This window comes from Cygnus atratus, chromosome 4, assembly GCF_013377495.2.
Source record: "Cygnus atratus isolate AKBS03 ecotype Queensland, Australia chromosome 4, CAtr_DNAZoo_HiC_assembly, whole genome shotgun sequence".
NCBI lineage: Eukaryota > Metazoa > Chordata > Aves > Anseriformes > Anatidae > Cygnus > Cygnus atratus.
Genome location: NC_066365.1, coordinates 10,677,947 through 10,702,425, shown reverse-complemented (window position 1 = coordinate 10,702,425; position 24,479 = coordinate 10,677,947). Strand labels below are relative to the sequence as shown.

General features: G+C 38.8%; 1 protein-coding gene across 3 annotated transcripts in view; it reads left to right on the top strand.

Annotated features, from left to right (window-relative positions):
• The window catches only part of CCSER1 (coiled-coil serine rich protein 1), a 675,103-nt gene that overhangs the window by 545,169 nt on the left and 105,455 nt on the right, over nt 1-24,479 (top strand). Inside the window, exon 10 of one of the 3 annotated variants that reach the window (XM_035541356.2) lies at nt 44-89. The exons of the other annotated variants lie outside the window; for them this stretch is intronic. Coding sequence (XP_035397249.1) covers nt 44-89 — 46 coding nt within the window. The remainder of the gene's footprint in view (nt 1-43; nt 90-24,479) is intronic. 3 annotated transcript variants of the gene reach the window in all.

Genomic DNA, 24,479 nt, shown 5'->3' with positions numbered 1-24,479 from the left:
AAAGGAAAGAAAGAAAAAGCCAAAAAATGTGTTTTATTTACAGGGCACAGCATTTGGAAGTGCTCCTGTACCTTCTCGCAGGCAATTATGTGAGTCTCTTAAATTCTGCAATTCTGCTCTGTGTTGTAAAGATGACTGTGTTCATGTGCTGTAGCATGGCATGCTGATATAGAGTTAATGCCCTAAGGTCAATATTCAACCACTGGTGTTGTATATTGCCTGTAATGTGTTTGTAGCTAACAGCTTATACTGACCACCCCCTTTTAATTTTTTTCTCTTTGTTTTGTCCAACACGTCATTAATTGTGACTGTGAAGTGCACTATAGAGTTGCAAGAAAGGAAGAAAATAGCATAATGGCTCAAAGTCTGGAGGGGAATATCAATAATATCCCCAGATTATGTCTTTGTAGAGTAGCATTGTTAAAACCAAAGGATATCTCTTTTCATTCTTCAGATTGATCTCTCAACTGTGTAAACAAATACAAAAGAAATCTGGATCTCAAAAAAATAAGAAATGGAAAATCAAGCAACATGGTGTAAGTCAGGTGTTAGTAAGACCAACTTTGTTTCTTATAAGACTTTTCTTCTAATTAGTATGAAGAACAAGTCAGTCCCCAAAGCTGGGGACTTTTTTAGAGGGATTTCCTTCAATATTTCCTTAAATCCATTGAAAGTATTGACAATAGATAATAGTTATTTGAAAAAAATAAAAATAAAAAATCCCCTAGTTCCCCCCAAAAAAGCAACACAAGAAATCACAGATGTAATGTCTGTATCATTTTTCTTAAAAGGAAAATTTACATTCTAACTCAAGATGATCTCTCTGCTGGTTTAATAGTGTCTGTGTATGTTGAACATGTAGATGCTCACTTTGAGATGAGGACTTTCCTTGAATTCCTTGAGTCTATTTCTGTCTCTCTCCTCCTAGCTTGAGTTAAATGTCCATCCTAAAGACATTGATGTCTTCCATGTGCATATAATAAGCTACAGCCATGCACTGCATTATTATAATTATTATGCACTGTATCACACCACTGAATGTCAAATAGATTCATCATAATATAACATTACAGGCTTATTCATAAAATACAGTGCAGTTTGAATGATGCTTCATTGTTGGCAGTCTTGAAATGTGTTGCTTGCATAAATTCACCAATGCTGCTCTTGTGTATTCATAGAAAAACATACAATATTTGTCTATAAATGTGGGTCTTGCAAAGGTAATGGAAAATATGATCTGTGTATCACTGTCCATTCTTTTGTGCAAATATCTAAGATGTTCCTATTCTACAGGATGTATATAAGGGGAGAAAAAAATAAATATCAAGTTGAAATACTGTTCATTAAATATAATTGTGCTCCTATTATGGTTACTTATGGTTACTTTCCACTTATGGTGGAAAAAATAAATATTCTCATTGAATGTAAATTTTTATCCTTCAGAAAAGCAGTGCTGTAGTTATTGTTTGTATCCAACATTTACGACACTTACGTGTCTGACAAAAAGAAAATTTGAACTGCTGTCTGGCTTACTTTCATTTAGGCTAATTCACTATTGCTTTTCATGATTAACAAAATTGGTGAAGACTTTGGAAACACACCTACATGGTAGCATGCTTCAACATGCTTAGCTATAAATGCTAATGTGTGCGTTGTATCACAGTTGACAGCTTACTTCCTTGCATGTTGTCCCTGTTAGAGCTTGAATGATGGAATGTCATAATGAAGTATCTGAGACTTGAACATAAGGGAAGATGTGGGAAGGGCAGAAAGTATTTTATCTTGCAAAGTCAGGGTAAAGGTTTGCATAGGAATAAAGATGTAGAACTACAAAGTAAATGAAGAGTAATGGATAATCTTTGGGTTAAATATATGGTTAGATAGGTAGGAAAGAGTGATTAAAGTCTTATGAAATAAGATCAATATATGAAATAAGGGTAAAACTAACCGCCAAAATGGTGAGATGAAAGATGCAGATTTAGAACTGCTTATATAGAATGTGATAGTAACTTGACTGGGAAGCAATTAGAAGCAAAAGAAGCACATAAGTGAGAGAACCCATAACATCAGAGAAGAATAAATGTTATTTCAGATAGCTATTTTCTGCTTTTATGTTTAATAGAAGGCAATAATGATGCAGAACTTTGAATATATTGTGGCGAAACTTATCGTCAAGCCATTGGTGGCAGTTTTTTTCTGGTCTTTGCAAAGCATTGAACTTTGCTCCTTTCTACTTAGAAAAATGGGAAATGAGAATGTCTGAGAATACAGAGCAGAAATGCTACTGAAAAAATAGTGTGTTATCATGCAGAAATTTAAAAGTAGGCTATGTTTTGTTGTTCTTGTTGTTTTGTTTATTTCAATTGATGTTATGAATGATCTTTCAATTATTCCTCTGCAATAGAATAGGCAAGATTAATATGATACAAGATGTTTTAGACTGCCAGAGACTTGTAACTGCATCATCTCTCATGTAGATGACACACCACTCAGTGGTGATGTTGCAAGTCACTGGGAAGTCATGCACTTCTGGGTATCAGAAGATGTCGAAGACATCGAGTATCATTTGCAGTCATGCTGTGTTATGACATTGCCTCTTGTAGCCTGCAATCCAAAGAAGCTGCTGGCGGAATGTGGCAAAGTAATGAGTGGTCGAAAATAAGATGCTGTTTAAATAGTATTTTCAAAAAACATGCTTTTTCTGATGGGATATTTCAACATTCTGGCACTCAGAGAGTAAAAAGATAACTAAAAAAAATCCAATGTGGGAGTTAAGACTCCTTACAAAAGATAAAACCTTACCATTTCAAATACTATGGATTGTGAGACACCAACATAAGTTGGAATAAAGGTATAATAAGGAATAAATACAATCTAAACTGTCTCAGAAGGTCTGTATGTAGTAACAAAATAAGATGGAAAGACAGAGGATAAAGTGAATGGGGAGTCCAAAATGAATATAGATGTCATCAGAAGACCCTAATGATAACTATACGACTCACTATTGTTCATTTGAGAACCACTGACATAAAAGCAAAATACAGATTTACAAAATACAATTACAACTAAATAAAATGCTGTATCAAAACAAAATGAAGTTCCATATTTTGGGGCAAAAGACTGATATAATTGCTCGACAAGAGAAGAGGTTTCATATTGTGTCCTGTCACTACATGGCTGTGGTGGTTTGAAATTGATGGCTAACTAACCTCCACCACACTGCTCTCTCAATCACCCTCCTCAAAGGAACAGGGGGGAGAACATATATTAAAAAGAAAAATAGCTCAAGGGTTGAGATAAAGAGACAAAAGGTTTAGATAAGTTTGGCATAAGGACAGGAGATCATGCACAGGCAAAACAGACTCAGTGTAGGGAGATTAATATAATTTATTGCCTATTACAAACAGCAGACTAGTGCTGAGAGAAACTAAAAGCAAACTAAAAAAATGCACTTCCTTCCCCGGTGTGGAACAGGGAATGGGGAATGGGGGTTGAGATCAGTCCATAACGTTCATCATCTGCTGCTTCTTCATCTTCATTCTCTTACACTGCTCCAGTTTTAGGTCGCTCCAACAGGATGCTGTCCTTCCCAAGCTGCTTCTTACAGGCAGCAGCTCTTCAAGAATTGTTCCAATATGGTTCCATACCATGGGATCCATCCCTCAGGAATGGACTGCTCCGGTATGGGTCCTCCATGGGTGGCAGCTCCATTAGGCCTACTGCTCCTGAGTGGGTTCCTCTCCACATGCTGCAGCTCTGGCCTGGAGTCTGCTGCCATGAGGGCTTTACATGGGCTGCGGCCTCCTCCAGGCCACATCCACCTGCTCCACCATGGGGTCTTCCACGGGCTGCAGCAAAGAGATCTGCTCTGATGTAGTATACCATGGGCTGCAGGGGCACAGCCTGCTCCACCATGGGCCTCTCCACAGGCCACAGGGGAACTTCTGCTCCAGTACCTGGAGCACCTCCTGCCCTCCTTCTGCGCTGACCTTGGTGTCTAATAGGCTCTTTCACTCTCAGTTCCTCACTTCATTCTCCCAGTGCACAGAAGCTTTTTCCTTTCTTCAATGTGCTGTCACAGAGGCAACAATGGCAGCACATTTTAAGAAAATGTATTATAATTTACATGTAATTTGGGGAATGACAAATGTTTGCCAGCATTTGATTAGCACTACTTTGAAGAAGAAATCAGTGAGAAGGAATATCCAGTCATAGAGACAGCCTTGCTGTAATAGATGTTGCTGAAAGACAGTAGATCTCAACAAAAATCAATACTGTTATGTGGTACCTGACAATCAACTTTACAGACAGAACAAATTGGATCAGACACTTGAAATAGCCATATTGCATCCAAAGAATTTCATACCATCTAATGATAAAAAAGTGCCAAAACGTAACACAGTTAAACTAACCTTTAGGCAGGGGATTTCATACAAAGCAGAGTATCCTGTTAGAAAGCACTAACATAAAAACTAAAGGAAGAAGAATACTTTGCTACTTTATAAATAGCATTTTAATGTTCTAATCTCACAACTAAAGTTGAGTTACTTGGAGCAAACATAAATACTTCAGTGTTTTAAATTCACCTGTGGTGCATTTTTAAAGCATAAATTACGGCAGAAAATATGTAGAATAGAAAATACAAGAGTTAAATTCTTAGAACAGATCATCCAAGTTGTAAAACAATCTCAGTGATATACATGCCTACTGCCAAGATGTTTCAAAGACATTGATGATTTCTTTGGTCAGCCAGATGGAGAAAATGAGGAAGATAGATATGACGCTGAGAAGTTAACTGTTTTCTTGTATCATAGTGCATTGTGGAGGAAGAAACCTTTTTCGCGGGAGTGGTTTTCTAATACAGAGAACAACCTAAGTTGGTAATGATAAATGTAGAAGTTTCAGATTAAAAGATTTAAAACATCTTCTTGCAGAAACTTAACGGAGCTTAGAAATGAGCAAGTTAATCTACTAGTGAAAATAGATTCTCTTAGAAAAAGTACTGGCAGTCAGTTCTTGTACAGTGCATCAAAGTATGTGGATTCGAGAGGTGTAAGTAATAGGTCAAAGTAATGCCTAAAAAAGAGAATTTCTGATTTTCTAACATGTTTGTTTTATTACAAGATATGTCTAAATGTTTACAGGGTATGCAGAAACATGCACTTAAAACAAATTTTGTTAGGAAAAATGCAAAAATCTTTAATTGCTATAAAATATGTAGGTTCTTAATCCTATCAAAGTTTAGGTTTATGCCAGGGTGATGTCCACAGTTTCACTTACTGTATATCCGGAGTTATCTGAATAACTGTAAAAGATTTTCAATCATTCAACCCATTCTCTAAAAATTAATCAAGAGTAATAAAAATCAATTATGTAAATAGGAATATTCCTTAGCTTCTGTTGTTTTATATTTTTAGATCATAATTCATCATTGCAATATTTCTAAAAATGGTTTCTCCTGGCAGTCACCTGGTAAATTTAATTTAAAAATTCATTAGAAAGTTATCCATTTAACAGACTAGGCTTTTGATCAGATTTTTTAACTCAGTAATACATTCTTAGGTATTTAGGCCTATTCTATTGTAATCAGAAATTATACTCCTGTTAACTTTACTGGATGTAAGATCACACTCCATTTTTCAAAAATGAGAAAATATATATTCTGACAATAGTTTTATTAATATATTATTATTTTTAAGTCTTTCATTTGTGGGAGAGAATTCTAGTTCTTTTAATGGCAGCTTCTGCTTTCAGTTCTGTTTCCATGGAAACAAACATTAGCACAGTGCAAGTTTTTAAAAAGTGATTATTTTAAAACATTAGGGACTGGAGAATTCATTTAGGCAAATTTGGAACCCACTCAAAAAAAAAAAAAAAGAACATGGAGCTTGGAAATAAAAAGTTTTTATATTATAGATCAGCATGTGTTTTTTAATTGTCTTTGTTTCTTAATTCCATGATTAAAAAGAAGGAAGGATTTATCCTAAAAAAAAAAAAAAAAAAAGAAAGAATTTTTATTGCATTTAGATTGTACTAGTGCAAAACTCCCAAAGATGGACATTACACAGTAGCATGTGTTTTTGTACCTAGGAGAACTGAGGAATTTAGAAAAACTGAGTTTTCAATTAGACTGGTATTTATAGTGATGCATTTAACATCTTGAAGAAGTTTAGTTTGCATACTGTACCTGAATGTGGAAAAAGAAATAAATATGCTGCTGCTATCTTAGCTACCTTATCCCTGAGCACAGAAAAAAAATTAAAAAAAAAATCACAGAATGGCTGAGGTTGGAAGGAACCTCTGTAGATCGTCTAGTCCAGCTCCCCTGCCAAGCAGGGTCATCTAGAGCATGTTGCACAGGATCACATCCAGGCAGGTTTAGAGTATCTCCAGAGAAGGAGACTCCACAGCCTCTCTGAGCAACCTGTTCCAGTGCTCTCTCACCATTACAGTAAAGAAATGTTTCCTCATATTCAGAAGGAACTTCCCGTGTTTTAGTTTGTGCCCATTGCCTCTTGTCTTTTTGCTGGGCACCACTGAAAAGAGTCCAGCCCCATCCTCTTGACACCCTCTCTTCAGATATTTGTACACACTGATCAGATCCCCTCTCAGTCTTCTATTCTCCAAACTAAACAGGCCCAGCTATCTCAGCCTCTCATATGAGAGATGCTCTAGTCCCCTAATCATCTTTATAGCCCTCCTCTGACTCACTCCAGGAGCTCCATTTCCATCTTGTACTGGGGAGCCAGAACTGGACACAGTACTTCAGGTGAGGCCTCACCAGTGCTGAGTAGAGGGGCAGGATCAGATCCCTCAACCTGCTGGCAACACTCTTCCTAATGTACCCCAGGATCCCATTGGCCTTCTTGGCCACAAGGGCACATTGCTGACTCGTGGCTAACCTGCTGTCCACCATGACCCCCAGGTCCTTCTTCACAGGGCTGCTTTCCAGTGGGTCAGCCCACAACCTGTATAGGTGCATGGGGTTATTCCACCCTTGGTGCAGGACCCTGCATTTGCCTTTGCTGAACTTCATGAGGTTCCTCACTACCTAATGCTACAGCCTGTCAAGGTCCCTCTGAATGGCAGTACAGCCCTTTTGGGTGTCAGCCACTCCTCCCAATTTTGCATCATCTGCAAACTTGCTGATCTACAATCTTTCATCGTGGACATATGAAATCGCTGAAGCGATCGGCTCTGGGGCAGATGTGTTCTGCAGCAGAGCAGGGGGATCTCGGCGTGTGAGGGGTTTTTCCTGCACCAAGGCCACTCGAGGCAGCCGAGGGGGCCGCCAGGGCCCGGCAGCCCTTGCGAAAGGGGCCAGCGGGGCACGGCCGGAGCCAGCAGCGGTGTCCGTTCCCTGCCTCCAGTACAAAGGCAGCCGCTAAAGAGTGCGAGTCACCCAGAGCACGGTGCCTCAGTCAGGGCAAGGTGGGGCAGTGAGCCCGGGCAGGGCTGAGTGTCCCTTCCCCCTCAGGGGAATAGCTCATCTACCGGCTGTCTACCTGTAGCTAAACCAGCCATGGTCTGCACTAGGCAGAAAGCTCTTTCCAGAAAGTCTGTGGCGACCCAGACTGACTGCCTGCTCAAAAATACGGCAGTTCAGGTCTCTAAATGCAGGGAGTGTCTGAGCCTGTTGCTGACACCTGAGGGTGGCAGAGACACTGTGTGTGTGAGGTGTGAGCAGGTCAGCCTGGTGGCAAAGCTCGAGGAGGAGGTGGAGAGGTTAAGGGCTACCAGGGAGTGTGAGCGGGAGATAGACTGGTGGAGCAACTCTCTGCAAGGTCTGAAGGAAAGGCACCAGGGTGAGACATCCCAAATAGTGGTGGACCCCCTGCCCTGTCACACAGAGGGAGGGGACCTAGGAGATGAGGAATGGAAACAGGTCCCTGCTCGGCAACACAGGAAACCCCCCTCCCTACCAGCCTCGCCTTCCCAGGGCCCTTACACAATAGTTTTGAGGCCTTGGAGCTTGAAAGACTGGTGGGTGAGGATGAGGTTGAAAGTCCCCCCAGGAGGTTGCCTAGGGTGAGGAAATCAACTCCACGCCTCAAGACTACCTCCACCAAGAAAGAAAGAAGGGTAATCGCTGTAGGCGACTCCCTTCTCAGGGGAACAGAGGGCCCTATATGTCAGCCTGACCCTACCTGTAGGGAAGTCTGCTGCCTCCCTGGGGCCCAGGTCAGGGACATTGCCTGAAACCTTCCCAACCTGGCTCGCCGCTCTGATTACTATCCTCTTTTGACAGTCCAGACTGGCAGCGACGAAATTGCTGAGAGAAGCCTGAAGGGACTTCAGGGGACTGGGTTGGTTGGTAGATGGAGCGGAAGTACAGGTGTTTTCCTCTATCCCTTCAGTGGTAAGGAGGGGTACAGAGAAGACCCAGAAAGCCTACCTGATAAATACACGGCTCAGAGGCTGGTGCCAACACAGAAATTTTTTTTTTTTTTTTTTTTTTTTTTGACCACAGGGCACTTTACTTGGCCCCTAGCCTGATAGCTGCAGACGAGTCCCACCTATCTCTAAGGGGAAAATGGATCCTAGCCCAGGAGCTGGCAGGGCTGATTGAGAGGGCTTTAAACTAGGTAAGAAGGGGGATAGGGATGAAATGAGGCTCGTTAGAGATGAGCCGAGGGGAACAATGTCAGAGCCGGGGGAGAAGGCAATGGCCCAACTGAAGTGCATCTACACTAATGCATGCAGCATGGGCAACAAACAGGAGGAGCTGGAAGCCATTGTGTGACAGGCAAGCTATGACTTGGTTGCCATCACTGAAGCGTGGTGGGACCACTCGCATGACTGGAGTGCTACAATGAAAGGCTATAGGCTCTTCAGAAGGGACAGGCAGCACAGAAGGGGCGGCGGTGTGGCTCTCTATATTAGAGAGTGTTTTGATGTAGTAGAACTTAAGGCTGGGAATGATAAGGTTGAGTCCCTACAGGTTAGAATCAGCGGGAAGGCCAACAAGGCAGGCATCCTGGTGGGGGTTTGTTACAGACCGCCAAACCAGGATGAGGAGACGGATGAGGTATTCTACAAGCAACTGGCAGAAGTCATGCAATTGCCAGCACTTGTTCTCGTGGAGGACTTCAACTTCCCAGATATCTGCTGGAAATACAGTATGTCTCAGAGGAAGCAGTCTAGGAGGTTCCTGGGGTGTGTGGAAGATAGCTTCCTGATGCAGCTGGTTAGTGAGGCTACCAGTGGGGGTGCCCCGCTAGACCTGCTGTTCACAAACAGAGAAGGACTGGTGGGAGATGTGGTGGTCGGGAGCTGTCTTGGGCAGAGTGACCACAAAATGGTGGAGTTCTCTATTCTTGGCCAGGTCGGGAGGGGTATCAGTAAAACTGCTATGTTGGACTTCCGGAGGGCAGACTTTGAGTTGTTCATGACACTGGTTGGCAGAGTCCCTTGGGAGGCAGTCCTGAAGGGCAGAGGAGTCCAGGAAGTCTGGGCACTCTTCAAGTAGGAAATCGTAAAGGCTCAGAAGCAGACCATCCCCATGTGCCCAAATGAACCAGCATGGAAGAAGACTGGCCTGGCTGAACAGAGAGCTGTGGCTAGAGCTCAGGAAGAAAAAGAGGGTTTATGACCTTTGGAAAAGAGGGCAGGCCACTCACGAGGACTATAAGGATGTTGCGAGGCTGTGCAGGGACAAAATTAGAAAGGCCGAAGCTCATCTGGAGCTCAGTCTGGCGACTGCTGTTAAAGATAACAAAAAATGTGTTTTTTTGCTGTTAGAGATAACAAAAAAAAAAAAAAAAGGAGGACTAAGGAGAATCTCTATCCTTTACTGAATGTGGGGGGAACCTTAGTGACAAGAGATGAGGAAAAAGCTGAGGAGCTTAATGCCTTCTTTGCTGCAGTCTTTATCAGCAAGACTAGCTGTTCTCTGGGTACGCAGCCCCCTGAGCTGGTGGAAGGGGACGGGGAGCAAAATGTGGCCCTCATAATCCACGAGGAAATGGTTGGCAACCTGCTACAGCACTTAGATGTATGCAAGCCAGATTGGATCCACCCAAGGGTACTGGGGGTGGGGGATGGGCTAAAGTTGCGCCAGGGCAGGTTTAGGTTGGATGTTAGGAAGAACCTCTTTACTGAAAGGGTTGTTAGGCATTGGAATGGGCTGCCCAGGGAAGTGGTTCAGTCACCATCCCTGGAGGTCTTTAAAAGACGTTTAGATTTAGAGCTTAGTGATATGGTTTAGTGGAGGACTTGTTAGTGTTAGGTCATAGGTTGGACTAGGTAATCTTAGAGGTCTCTTCCAACCTGGATGATTCTGTGATTCTGTGAAATAAATAGTTTATCAGGTTGAGATTCACCAAATTCACGTATAATCAGTTTGTCCTTTCCTGCTTTACATTCTTGGACTTGATCAAGGGAAGTAGAGTACAGAAGCCATAAGCTAAGAAATTGCTTGTGCTGTACTTGTACTACAAAATTTTAAAAAGAAAGCGTGCTTCTCTGAGCTTCTTGAACTACCTCAAATAATTTGAACTACTTCAAATAGCTGTAATTGTATATTTTTGGATATTCTGTCAAGTTTCTACAAAACATCTGTAAAATATAATTTATTATTATCAAAGTGTTTTAAAATAATTTCTGTATGAAATCAAGATGGCCTCCAGAGGAACCTTCCAGCTTCAGGAGCTTCTGGTTCTCTGATTCTGTAATTGGGGGGGGGGGGTGTGTGTGGAATGGTGGGGACCAAAAGAAGGGAAAATCTTAGTCCTCTGAAACTGTATTTTTTTTTAGAGTTTAATTTGTGCTTGCAAATTCATGTGCAGTAAATCTTCTGCTGAAGAAACTTCAGTTGCCACTACTGTCTGTTTTTTTGTTTTGTTTTGTTTTGTTTTTTTTTTAAGAAGTTAGAGATTGGTTTCAAGTTTTGCAAAACAGATTGACTTTACTTAAGATTGATGCATGTTTTAACCTAAAAATAAGGTTAATGTGATAAATAATTCTTGAATTAAAGTAATATTTCATTTTAGGCTCAACAAAATATTTCTGATTGATCTTAATTTTTTTCATTCAGGGTTCAAACTGAAGCGTCCATTATTTACCTAACTCCATTTTGAGTACTGAAATTGAATCTCTGATAGCTCTCCATCAGAAGTTAACCCAGTAATTCATTTATTCTGAATAAATCACCTGTCAAAGTAATCCTATTTACTATTAGTGAATTATCTAAAAGATGACAGTGATACTTCTAAAATTATTTTTGGAACTGTAATGAATTGTCAGTATACGTGTGTATTAGTTTATGCTTTGTCTGCAGAGTAATCTCTCTCCTCTAGTACTTCTTCTGAGCACTGTAATATTTCTTCTGTTCCTGGACACTTTCCCAGGAAAAAGCTTCTCTTTCTCCAAGTGACCACCTACTCTGCTATAATTATAGCAGTACATATTTTCAAATTGCCCATTGTTAAATATTCTGGGGGGGGGGGGGGGCGGGCAGGGGGTGGAGGGGGAGGGGAATCCTACTGACTACTGACTGCTTAGTTGTTTAGTTATTGTAAATATCCTGGTCACTGAATTGTTGTTAAGTGCTTATATATGGAAAGTGTCAGAAAAAGGAAGCAAAATGACTTGCAGAAAATTGATGCTTTAACTCATTAACGAATACAGTAGGGTAATAGATTATATTGCAGTTCAAGGTAATCTTGAACTTAATCTTAATCTTCCAATGAAAGAAACTGCTATAGAGAAAGGTTGAATTATGTTGAGCATGAACAATGGATGTCATCTGCTGAAAGCATGTAAAACCTACAGCTAATACGTTCTTTGTCAGGACCTTTGAGTGTCAGAGATTTCATGACTTAAGATACTATTCCTCTTGTGGATGTTGGAACGAGTTTAAGCAAAGCAGTCTCAGGCAAAATTTAAACTAAATCAAACATTCAGCCATGCTCTCCAGTTTTATAATATGTGTAATCCTGTCATTTAACAATATAAGGAATGGCAACCTCATTTTATGATGAGGACTTACGGCCTATGCATGTGCATCGTAGTCACCTTTGGTGACATTCAGTGTTTCCAATCATGGAGGCTGTATTTGGTTTTAAATTCATCATTGTAATGGACATTGCTTTTATTTCAAGCACAGTTAAATCAAAAACTATTGCTTTTTTGTTTTGGTTGGTAGTTCTATCTTCAGGAGATTAATGTAATTTGGGACTGCTGAAGATGGTTATTTAAATTACTGAATGGCTTAATAGCCAAGTCAATAGTAATAATTTTTCAAGCCATTCTCATTAGAGTATGTAAAACAGTGGGGAAATTCTATGAAACTGCATTTATTGGCATTCTAGTGATTGTTGAATATATTACTAGAGATATCTTGAACATATTTTTCTTTGGCATTAGCTACAGATGTGGATAGGCTGATTTATGTACAATGCCATTTGACGTGTTTTCTTCTGATACGGGTATTAAACTATTAACAGTTTTCTGTACTGTGTTTAAATCCATGGGATAGACAAAAAAATGCTACTTTAAATTAACTCCCGCTGCAGAAGGCATGATTGTTCCCAGATATCCCTTCTAAGGTTATGTGCAATTGCATTAAGCATCGCAATCACTTCTGCATTTTAACAACACAGGAAAAAGCATACTGATAGGCACTTTGTTTCAGATGATGGAAAAGAGTTAAAGGTTGAAATGAAAACCACATATGTGACACATAGGCTTGCACCTTTTGCCTTTATCCCTCATATAACACAATATGTATATTTATAGAGAGAAGCTAGACAAATGATTCATTCCGTCATTCCTTCTAATTTTCCATTTATGTTGTTCATTTAGTCATTGTCCTATGAAATCTATGGATTTTATATGCTTCACAGAACACTATTTAGAATTACTTTTTTTTTTTTAATGTGACAAAGACATTGCTAATGCATGAATTATTCATGGATATTCATGGATATTTATCAAGTTCACCCGTACGAACTACAAATACAAACAATGCAATATAGTTTATTAAAAAAAAACACATTTGATATTACGCAATTTTAAATAGCAATGTATATAATACTTTACATGAATGTATCAGGTCAGTTTATTCAAGTTCATTCCTCTTTCAGTTATTTTCTAATTAGCTTTCCCTCCTTTTCATTCACTCTTTTCTAACATCTGGAAAATATATACTGCTTTACTCTTCTATAAATGTCAATTCATTGTTGTAATTTGGTCATACTACTGACACTCAAACACACAGAAAGAGAATGAGAGGTTTTTATGTACTTAGTTAGTCAACTGTTGTTGGGAGATAAATATGTGCTGAATGTTTTCTGCACATTTCAAGTGTTTGTTATAAGAAAATACAATAAAAGCAGCACTCGCTACAAAACCTTGTTCAGCTTTTCTATAAAAAAAGTCATTTTTACATCCTTTCTCTCCAAAATGCTAATAATTGCCTTAGTTTTGTTGATAAAATAGTACATTATATAAAGTTTACTACTTTCAGAATTTTATTTTAAGAATGACTGGTTTTTGTTTGTTTGTTTGTTACATTTGCCTGCATATCTCATCGCCTGGATTTTAAGAGTTTATACTTCCAAAGAAAATAAACATAAAAATTAATGCCGTAAAAATAAACTCTATCATATATAATAAATATATGCTAGGATTTTATTACTCATTTTAGAATTACAGGTCTTGGCAATGAAAATCTTATCCTCTCTGCTAACAAGCTAGCTGAAGAAACTGAATAGTAATTCCCTAGTTGAAAGAATTTTTCTGTTTACCTTTTGGGGTCATGTGGTCAATGTTATTGTTCTACCACAGTCTTATGCCAGATCTCTTGAATTAATTCTAGAAGCTACTTCAGACTTGGATGGGAAAAACAGAAAGTAGAAATGCTAATATTGTGCAGGTAATTGAGTTTCCCTTTCCTTCTCTAATAAAACGGCACAATATTCCTCGTTTTTAACAGTTAAAATTGTGTGAAAGGTTAACAGAGACCTTTATTTCTTAGAATAGTGACTGTATGCATAAATTCAGACTTACAGCAGCATTTAATATTTTTCTCATCAGATTATCATTGTTACCCCTGGAATGCTTTTGTTTTTCTATGTATATGTTTATACATTGAAATTAAGGGATCAGGCTCTTAAGCAACCTGAAACATGTCTCCCAATACAGTTGTGGAAACAATCAACTGAAGAAAAAATGTCATCATCCAGACAAACATAAGTGTATGGTAGACAAGCATAGACAGGAGTAAAAAGACACATAGTTCACTAGCTAGATACAGAAGCAATCCAGAGGTATAAATTCATATCTTTTGGTGTTCCTACCAGTAGGTCTGAGGCTAGATCAGCTTGCCCAAGTCATAGCTTTATGTACTGGACAGTCCACAGTATGTCAGCATTCTCATTCTTTCCTCTTCCTTTAATTCAGGTGTTCCTGCTTGTTGGTGGATTGTTCCTTGAAAGCAGCCTGTCATGTCTGACTGTGTTAGATCTCTTCTAGCATTAATAATTATGTGAAAAGCCTTATTATTCTATTTAATTTATTCATAGTGTCTTTTAATATATATATATATATCTGTGGATACTGAGAAAAGACATAATACTACTGGGAAATACTTGGTCTGTTCTTGTTACTAGCTAGTGTTTTAAAGTCTTACAGCTTAGCCATAATGGCATGAATTTCCACTCTAAGATCTTTGCTTTTACAGAGATCTTCGCTTTTACAGAGATCTTCAGCATGTTGTGATTTTTTTTTTTTTAATTTTATTTTTCCAGTGGGACTTGCAGAAATGTTTTAAAGTTTAAATTCATTGGAGTACTGGCTATCTTGGCCACGTGCAGGGTAGCTACTAACAAAGCTTCACCTACTTGCTTCTACCTAAATAAATTATAAACAACATAGTATGTAGTAAGCCTTCATTAGAAAGGGTAAAGAAGTCTTCCCGTGAGGAGCACAGTTTGAGGCCAAACAAGCTGGATTTGTAAATGAAATAAGATGCATGGTGATGAACTGTAAGCTTTGGGTGATTCTGTATGGAGCAGGCTGTCCCCATGTGCTGTAAGATGAACCGGCAGGGAAGAAGACCGTCCTGGCTGAACAAAGAACTTTTGCTGAGTATCCAGGAGAAAAACAGTGTTTATGTCCAATGGAAGAAGTGACCAGCAACTTTGGGAGAGTACAAGGAAATTGCCAGCATATGCAGGGAGAAAAATCAGAAAGGCCAAAGCCAAACACAAGCTCAACCTGGCCACTATGGTAAAGGGAAAAAAAATTGTTTTTACAAATATATTAACAGCAAGAGGAGGGCCAAGGAAAATCTCCATCCTTTACTGGACACATGGGGGACCATGACTACTGAGAATAAGGAAAAGGCTGAGTTTCGTAATGTCTTCTTTACATCTGTCTTTACTAGCCAGACCACTTACCCTTGGAGTACTCAGCCTTCTGACCTGGAAGTCTGGGACAGGCAGCAGAAGAAATCCCTCACAGCTCAGGTGGAAACAGTTAGAGGCCTGCTGTTCCACCTGGATTGTCACAAGTCCATGGGGCCATATGGAATCCACCTGAGTGTGCTGAGGGACCTAACAGATGTGATTGCTGAGCCACTTTCCATCATCTATCAGTGGTCATGGTCACCTGGAGAGGTCCCAGATGACTGGAGACTTGCTAATGTGATGCTCATCTATAAGAAGGGTCCTAAGAAGGACCCAGGGAACTAAAGGCCTCTCAGCCCGACCTTGGTGCCAGGAACGGTGATGGAACAGGTTGTCTTGAATACAACCACACAGCATGTGCGAGACAACCTGGTGATCAGGCCCAGTCACTGTGGGCTCATGAAAGGCCTGCCTGACCAACCTCATCGCCTTCTATGACAGGGTGACCAGCCTGGCGGATGAGGGAAAGGCTATTGAGGTAGTCTGCCTAGACTTCTGCAAGGCCTTTGACACAGTCTCCAATAGAATTCTCCTGGAGAAGCTGTAAGCCCATGGCTTAGACAGGTACACTCTTTGCTGGGTTAAAAACTGGCTGGGCCCGGAGAGTGGTGGTGAATGGGGCAAAATCCAGCTGGTGACCGGTCACCAGTGGTGTTCCCCAGGAGTTGGTGTTGGGGCCCATCCTCTGTAATATCTTTATTGATGATTTGGATGAGGGAATTGAGTGCACCTCAGTAAGTTTGCAGAAGACATCAAGTTGGGGGTAAGTGTCAATCTGATGGAGGGTAGGAAGGCCCTGCAGAGGGACCTGGACAGGTTGGGTCGATGGGCAGAGGCCAGTGGGATGAGGTTCAACACGGCTAAGTGCCGGGGCCTGCACTTTGGCCACAACAACCTCATGAAGTGCTACAAGCTTGGGAGAGAACAACTGGAAAGCTGTGCAGAGGAAAAGGATCTGAGGGTGTTTGTCAGTGCTCACCTGACCATGAGCCGGCAGTGTGCTCAGGTGGCCAAGAAGGCCAACGGCATCCTGGCTTGTGTCAGGAATAGTGCAGCCAGCAGGACCAGGGAGGTGATCGTCCCCCTGTACCCTGCTCTGGTGAGGCTGCACCTCGAGTACTGTGTTCAGCTTTGGGCCCCTCACTACAAGAAGGACATCGAGGCCGTGGAGCGTATACAGAGAAGGGCTACGAAGCTGGTGGAGGGCCTGGAACACAAGTCCTGTGAGGAGCGGCTGAGGGAGCTGGGGTTGTTTAGTCTGGAGAAGAGGAGGCTCAGGGGACACCTTATTGCTCTCTACAGCTACCTGAAAGGAAGGTGTGGGGAGCTGGGGGTTGGCCTCTTCTCACAGATAACTAGTGATAGGACAAGAGGGAATGTCCTCAAGTTGTGCCATGGGAGTTTTAGGTTGGAAATGAGGAGACATTTCTTCTCAGAAAGAGCAGTCAGGCATTGGAACAGGTTGCCCAGGGAGTTGGTGGATTCCCTGTCCCTGGGGGTGTTTAAGGAAAGGGTAGATGTGGTGCTTAGGGACATGGTTTAGTGGGTGATATTGGTGGTAGGATGATGGTTGGACCAGATGATCTTGGAGGTCTTTTCCAACCTTAATGATTCTATGATTCGGTCTATGATTCTGTGAACCGTATCTCCTGTCTGGTCCAATATGGCAGTCCTCAACTATGGTGTGTGTGGTTGTTTCTGCACACTGGATAATATTCTTGTTTGCCGGTTTATGGCTGTAAGCAAAGTTACAGTCTAGTTGTACAGACTGTTGTACAGTCTTGTTGTCTTCGCTGACCATCTTGACCCTTTCCTGGGCAATGACATGGGGACATATATTGTGTTCAGTGAGAGAAAGCAGAGCTAAAGAGTTCTGTTTGTCTTACTCACATTTGCCAGGAAATTTCAAAGAATAAAATAGAACTGTATTGTGGAAAAGATGGTAAAGATTTCTTTTGGCCATAACTTTCAACCAGGCAGGCACTAACTTGTGCTTAACTTCACAAGTGTGATTGAACAAAATGATGCCATTCTTGTGTATGTTTAAATATATCTGGGTTTCTGAAGTGGAGGTAGGGGTGTGTCCATGCTGTGATGGATTTTGTGTTGTCTTGCCTTGTAGCCCACACAGCAGTAGTACCAGGGCTGGGAGTAGCTCCATGTCATTTAGGAGGACCTCCTGTGACAGGGAAGTTATTTTTTTATAAAATGCTTATAATCACTTGAAAGATCTCGCTTCCAGCTTTCAAACTTACAAGTGACTGGTACATCCAAAGGATCCATTAGGAGCAATGGAGCCACTAATCACTGAAAATTTTATCAATATACAGTCATTTCAGTAAGATGCCCAGGTTGAATATGAAAGGAAATCTCAAGATCTGAAAAGTCATCACTCTATTCATCTTTGTGAAGTATCTAATCTGCCTTTGGTTGCAAACACAATCCCTTTTATTGTTTATTCAACACAATAATAAATATTATGTTTATGGTAGTGTAAGTATCTCAAATATTTTTAAAGAGACTGACAAACAGCCACATACTAAAATGAGAATCACATCTGTATATGTTACAGTTGACTTCAGCACTAAAATAAATGCACTTTATGCAATGTCATATGGAATAAAACAATAGAGTGAAAAATACCCTGCCGTTTTGATTCATTTTAGAAGGAAAACTACTGAGTCTGAGTACTTCAGTATATCAAATATGTTTCATTGCCATAAGCGTACTGTGTCTTGCTGCAGATTCTGCCGTTGCATTTGCATTGTGCTATAATGTACTAAAGGAACCATTGCGGAAAGCAAGGTAGCAATGTGATTACCTGATGAACTTAGAATGTCGTGGAAACTACTTCTCTGAAAATAGTTAAATAATTACAGAATGAGGGACTATAGTGTTGTAGTTTTTCAAGTACACTATTTAAGCTGCTACTCTGTTTCCTAAATTAGGTGGAACACCCAGAAATGAAAACATGAAGTAATTTTTCATATTGAATATTTATTTTGTAACTAACTAATCAAAGACTGCTTTTCTTTTTTTCAGTTGAAAAACGACAGGCAGAAAGCAATTTAAGTACTGTAATTTATTTTTGATGGATGGTATATTTGAAGTAACTGAAAGAAGTAATTTGAGCATGTAGCAATTAACATTCTGATCCCATTAAAGGATTCACATATGCTGACCTTCACCATCCAAATATGGCTCTTAGCAGGTATGAGGTCTAGTTTTAGTTTCAGTTGTGAAGAAGAGCTGTTATACTTCCCTGTACTGATTTGATATAAAATGCCAAGAGATTCTACAAAACTGCTTTTACCACATCCAGATTTTGGTGGCCAAATTTTCTCTTGCTAGAAAAGAACCTGAGAACTTCCCTCTGGGAGAGCCCAAAAAGGAATCATGACCCAGTGACCTGTCAAAACTTATCTTTAGCCTAAATAAGATGAGCTAGATATTATATGATTGATATAAATTATGTGATTGCTTATGTTGTGGAGTCCCACCCTAGGCACTTTCCCTTTTTTCCTATTGTGTTTTTTTGTTTAATGCTTGTTGGAGAAGAATCAATGACACCTCAGGGACTCTGCTGTGCTTAACTGATTTCATCATTGGCAGTATGGCTCTAGTACAAGTGGATTTTGCCAAGTGTGTGGTGTGAAATAGCTACTCAGCTTCCCTGGAATCTGGATCAAAAAGTCAGGAAATGCAAAAGGCAGTGTGTCATCTTTTTGCCATGGGGTCCTGCAGCCGTGTAGTTATATTTTATGTTATGTTACAACTTGTTGAACAACACAGTCTTGCATCACTTCTTCACAGGTATCTCCTAGTGAGAGCTAGGTTGTGGAAGAAGTGTAGTTTAATGCCTGGTTACACTAAGTTATGAAGTACCTTTCCTTTTTTCTTCAAAAAAGAAAGTCTGGAGCCGGATGAGCAAAATCAGTGTGAAGTCTTCTGCTCGGATTTTAGGCAGTAGCTCTACCTTGGTTATGAACCAATAGATAAGCCATAGTTTGTGAGTGCATACTTCCAGGTGAAGCAGGTGAGGGGTGGGGTATAAAATTAGAAAAATTAAATAGCCAACTTGGAAAACAATAATTCCTTTTTTATATGGTCCATACAGATTTGGTCAGATTTTGAAAAGGACTTGCTTAGAGAATAATATGCTTCTTTTAGAGAATAATGAACCTTTTTAGGCTAGTCCCTTGATATTCTACGCATGTTAATTCCTAAATGCCTATGTTCATTTGCTGACGTTATTTATAGATTTTAGACTAGTTTCAATTATATATATGGGGGAAACAAACAAACCTCTTCATATTATAAAGTAGTCCTATGCCTTTATTGCCAATAAAATAAACATACTGAACTCTAACTTTTGTTCTTGTTACAAAGCATTACCTAACAAATAGCTGAATTGTTTTGATGTAGGAGGCTACCTACAGAATAAATACTGAAGTTACAAAGGGCTCATCACAGAATTGGGATCACCTTTCTAATGCTGATGAAACTTCCAAAGTTACAAGCTTCATTATGTTAGTAGTATCTCAGTAAGAACATATACCAGATGTCTTCCTCAAAACTCTGAACTTGTCATACTGAGATTACATGAAAAAAAACCTGCTTTGTACTGCTTAGCTTAATTCCAAACTATGTTTTGATCTGTTTCAGCCAATCAAGTTGATCTTGGTTGAGAAAAATATAGCATCTCTGAGTAAAGTAAAATTAGGAAAATGACATAAAAAATGTATATAAAACTAAGTGATATTTTCTGTCTATCTAAAGTTGAAATAGCAAATACTTGCAGTTTAGATACTTTCTTCTTTTCTTTCACCCTTTTATTTCTCTGGCTAAATCTTAAGTGAACAATGACCCCTTTCTGAAAGGGCACTGATGGCTATCTGGAGCCCTTTTAAAGCTATTATTGAAGAAAATATATTTACTTTGACATCATCGGCCAAAGTATGCTTAATAATTGCATTTAAAACTAACTTACAGCTTTGCCATCATGTTATTGAAGTCTTTTCTTGGTTCCTCAGTTAACTCATCAGGATTATGTAACAAAGAATAAAAGGATTTTTTAAACCTTTTCTCTCTATTGTGGTATTGAAATAAAAAAATAAAAATAAATAATCTAATAAGCTTTTTTGTATATATGGAAGCACTATTATAACAGTTAAAATAACTCGAAATGTGAGACTATTGTTTCTGGTACTTCTTAATGCGGTAGCAGAGCTTTTCATTTAGATTCGTAATATATATTTATGCGAGTCCTCAAAAGAGTTTTGTTTGGAGTAAAGCATCTATTTTGTGATAAAATATTCCCTTGAATTTAAATGAAAGAAGTCTGGAACAAAATACATATTAAAACTTACTGGAAGATGATTTTTGAAGTAGTTAAGTCTGAGCAGAAAATTGAGAAATATTGGGCCAATGACCTTACAAGAGGAAAAGGAAGGAAGATAAAAAATTAGAATGCAAAATATTCTTTGGGTAGTTTGACCATTTACTTCCTCCCTTTATCACCCTTCTAGCCTTACCAAGTGCTTTCAAAATGACACAATTGCTGTTTTTACTCCCTTTCTGGTACACTTTGACATTAATGCATTCAAAGATATTGCATAGAATGTGCTAAACATTCTGTATCAATAGTGGAAATAAAGGCGAAAAATCAGAATGACATTAGTTTCTACAGTTTAAAAAGAATACATGTTAGAGTATGTTTTGTTAAAGAAATAACTTTCCAAGTTCTCATTATCATTTTTTTTCCTGGTACAGTGAATGGTTTTAGGAAGCACTGAGAAGAAATGTAATTAATTAAAACAATGAGAAAAGTCATGAGGGAAGTTAATATCTATTTACTCTCATTCTCATAATCATGACAACCTCTATGGCTTCAGAAGAAAGACTTGCCCGTCTTGATCAGCTTACTTTTTACTATAAATTAATTTACATTTTCCATTTAAAAGACTAAAATAAGAGGTGGAACTGCTTTGCTATGATATTTCTTTTTGCTGATCTCTCAAAAACAACAGGTTTAGGCTCTTGGCATTAAGTTCATCTTGATTTATTTCAATGCACTGAACTATGGTAGGGTTTGCCCTTTTGGTTGGGTTGAAAGGGAAGAAAAGAGGAAAAATGCCACTTTTCATTCTCTTCAGTCAAGATCTGTGTGGATGTACTTTTGGATCCACAGCTGTCTTGTCCTCTAAAGTCAAATCCTCTGCCTTGTGGAAACAGCTGATGAGGTTATAAAGCAGGGCATCTGACCATTTTCCTTTAAAATAATAATAATAATAATAAAGTCCTTTTTTAACTTCATGCTGCAGTCAACTATCTGTCTCACTACATCTACCAAGATTTAAGCAAATTTGAGTTCTGCTCAAGTAGCTTAAGATGTGTGTCTACAGCTCATACAGTCAACCTGAAACCTACATACTGGGATGCAGGTACTGCAAGCATGAAGACAGGCGTTAGGATCACTTCTTATTCTTTTTTCATAGAAGTTCCCCTGAGAACTATTTTTTCATGTGAATGCTGACAACCATGTATATCATTGTTGCAGGAAATAAATCTGTATTTCTACATTTCAGTCTTCCACTTAAGATATTTTAGGGCCAAATTTATAAAGGGGACCTCCCCAGGTTTATGTAAAAATTGGATTATTTCACCTTATCACAACCTTTTTTTTCTCCTTGATATCAGCCATGATAAACAAGTTCTCATAGGTAAACGTAATTGCATGTAATCAGACCTTTGAAGGAAAACATGAAATACATCACGTGGTTCTCCATTACGAACTGAAATCAGTGGTACAAATGCAAATCTGTAAAACCAGAAAGATATGTAATAATCATATTTCTGAGACACAATTTGCAGAGCCTTTGGGTGATTCACATTATGAAATTTTACATTATAATTTTACCCTGAGATCATGACATCAAATGTATTAAATGTGTCTTTGTGCTTCAGGAAATCTTTTTAACAGCTTTTTTTTTTACTTAACTTTTTTTTTTCTTTTTTAGGTAGCCTCAGAGATTTTAATTTCGCTTTAAATATTATAAGCTCATTTTAGACTGAAGTGAATAGAAATATAAACTATAATTTTCTCAATGAGAAAGTTTGATTAGTTCTATTGCCTTTTCTGGACACTAAAATGCTGGTCCGCCGATTAATAATGTTAGCGTTTCATCCACTGATATTAATGATTTTAGGTTTACCAGGGTTTTTTAATTTTTGGCAGTTATAATTTTACCTTGATTGTTTTCATTTGTGGGAGTCATTTTGTGATGCTTGACATTTATAAATACATGCTTCATAGGTTTCAAATAACCTACATGGATGGGACCAACTGTGGTTCATAATAGTTATCATGATTAGACATTGTTATCTTTTTGTAAAGTTGGAATAGGCTTATCATTATATTTAAATTACAATTTATAGATTTGCTATTAATATGCAGTTTATTTAATGACTACTTTTAGCAAGGTCCTTTCTCTCTCTCTGAACAGCTAGATTGAAGGATAGATACTTTAAAAGTATTCTTATCCTTCTGATTTAGATGGAAAGCTGCACAGATCTTACGCAAACTAGAGCTGTACTTTGTTTAAAGTATGAAAGGTAGCACATTTTATATAAAATAATTTCAGAGCAGTTATAGATGAGGCTTAAAACCTTCACGTTGTGTTACTAGATTGTGCCCATCCCAAGGTGAGGCTGAAAAGTGAGTCTATGTTTTTATGACTGTTCTTGAATGTCTGTCATCATGAGAAATAATTTAGGTACTTTCTAACTCCCTTATAAATCATTTGATGTAGTAGGATGCCATTAAACATACATTAACCTGTGGTCTTTTAACAGTATGAAAAGGGAGAAAAAAGATGAAAGACCATATTTCATATCCTCAGCGCAGATCTGTCTGAGATAACACAGCCCACATACAGTGTATGTATAAGCAGTAGACACATTGTATACGATGAAATCTTACATGATGCATTATAGATACACAGATTCTGTAAAGCAGACTTATAGCTTTGGTGGAAGTAATATTTCTGGTTGTCAGTGAAGTTCAACTAATTCACCTGAGGATTCAGTGTTTTTATAGTTTTCTTGATAAAATATAGAAACTTCCAAGCCAGGGTACTTTATATTCTCATGACAGATTTCCTTCTCGATGTGATGTATACCAATACAAGATTTCCATCATGCACGGTATTAAAGAATGAAGAATGGTAATATATGGAAAAATTAATGGATTCCTTTATTTCAGTGTAACTGAAGTGTGTCATCTTTGCACTACCTAAAGATTGGTTTGGATTTGAACCTTTAATGCATGGAAACATTACATTCCTCTATAAATTTAACCTGTTTATTTCCTACAGTATCTTAGTTGGAGCTGTAATTAGGGAACTGGGCACTGCTGTGAAGGCTGTCTTCTGAGACCGTGACACCAGGCAGTTATTAAGACCTTGAACAAGCATATATTTATGCTCATATACTACTGTTTGGACTGGTCTAGATGAGTGCTATCTCCTGCCTGTGAAGCTCTTCTGGTTCCTTAAGGCGAGTGTTAACTATTTGCTGACTAACTCCAATTCACCTGGTTACTTATAAGACTTGCAGGCTGGATCATAGTTTTACTATTTTTGTGCAACTGTACCAAACAAGACCTACTACAAAATAATTTTTTCCTACCCTAAGTCATTGTGTTATGTCTGAGTGAGGCAAATGGTACAAAAGCACAGATAGTTCACCATGCTCTATTACATCCTAACTTCCATGTGTCTTCCTCTTTCAGGTTCTTTAGAGAGCAAGATTCTCAGTTTTAGGTTGCATTAGTTAATTTTAGGTTTACATTAGCAAATGTGCACCATTTCTTCCTCTACTCCCTTTGAAAAACAAGAAATTGAATAGATTGATAAATTCAGACATAATAGTCCTCAAAAACCATAGTAAAACTTTTAGTCATTCACCTGTTCTCTTGTTTGCATTGTGTATTTGTGTCATGTTGAATTAAAGCAGAAACTCCTTAAGGCATGAACTCAAGTCCTATGATAGACTATAAAATATCTAGAA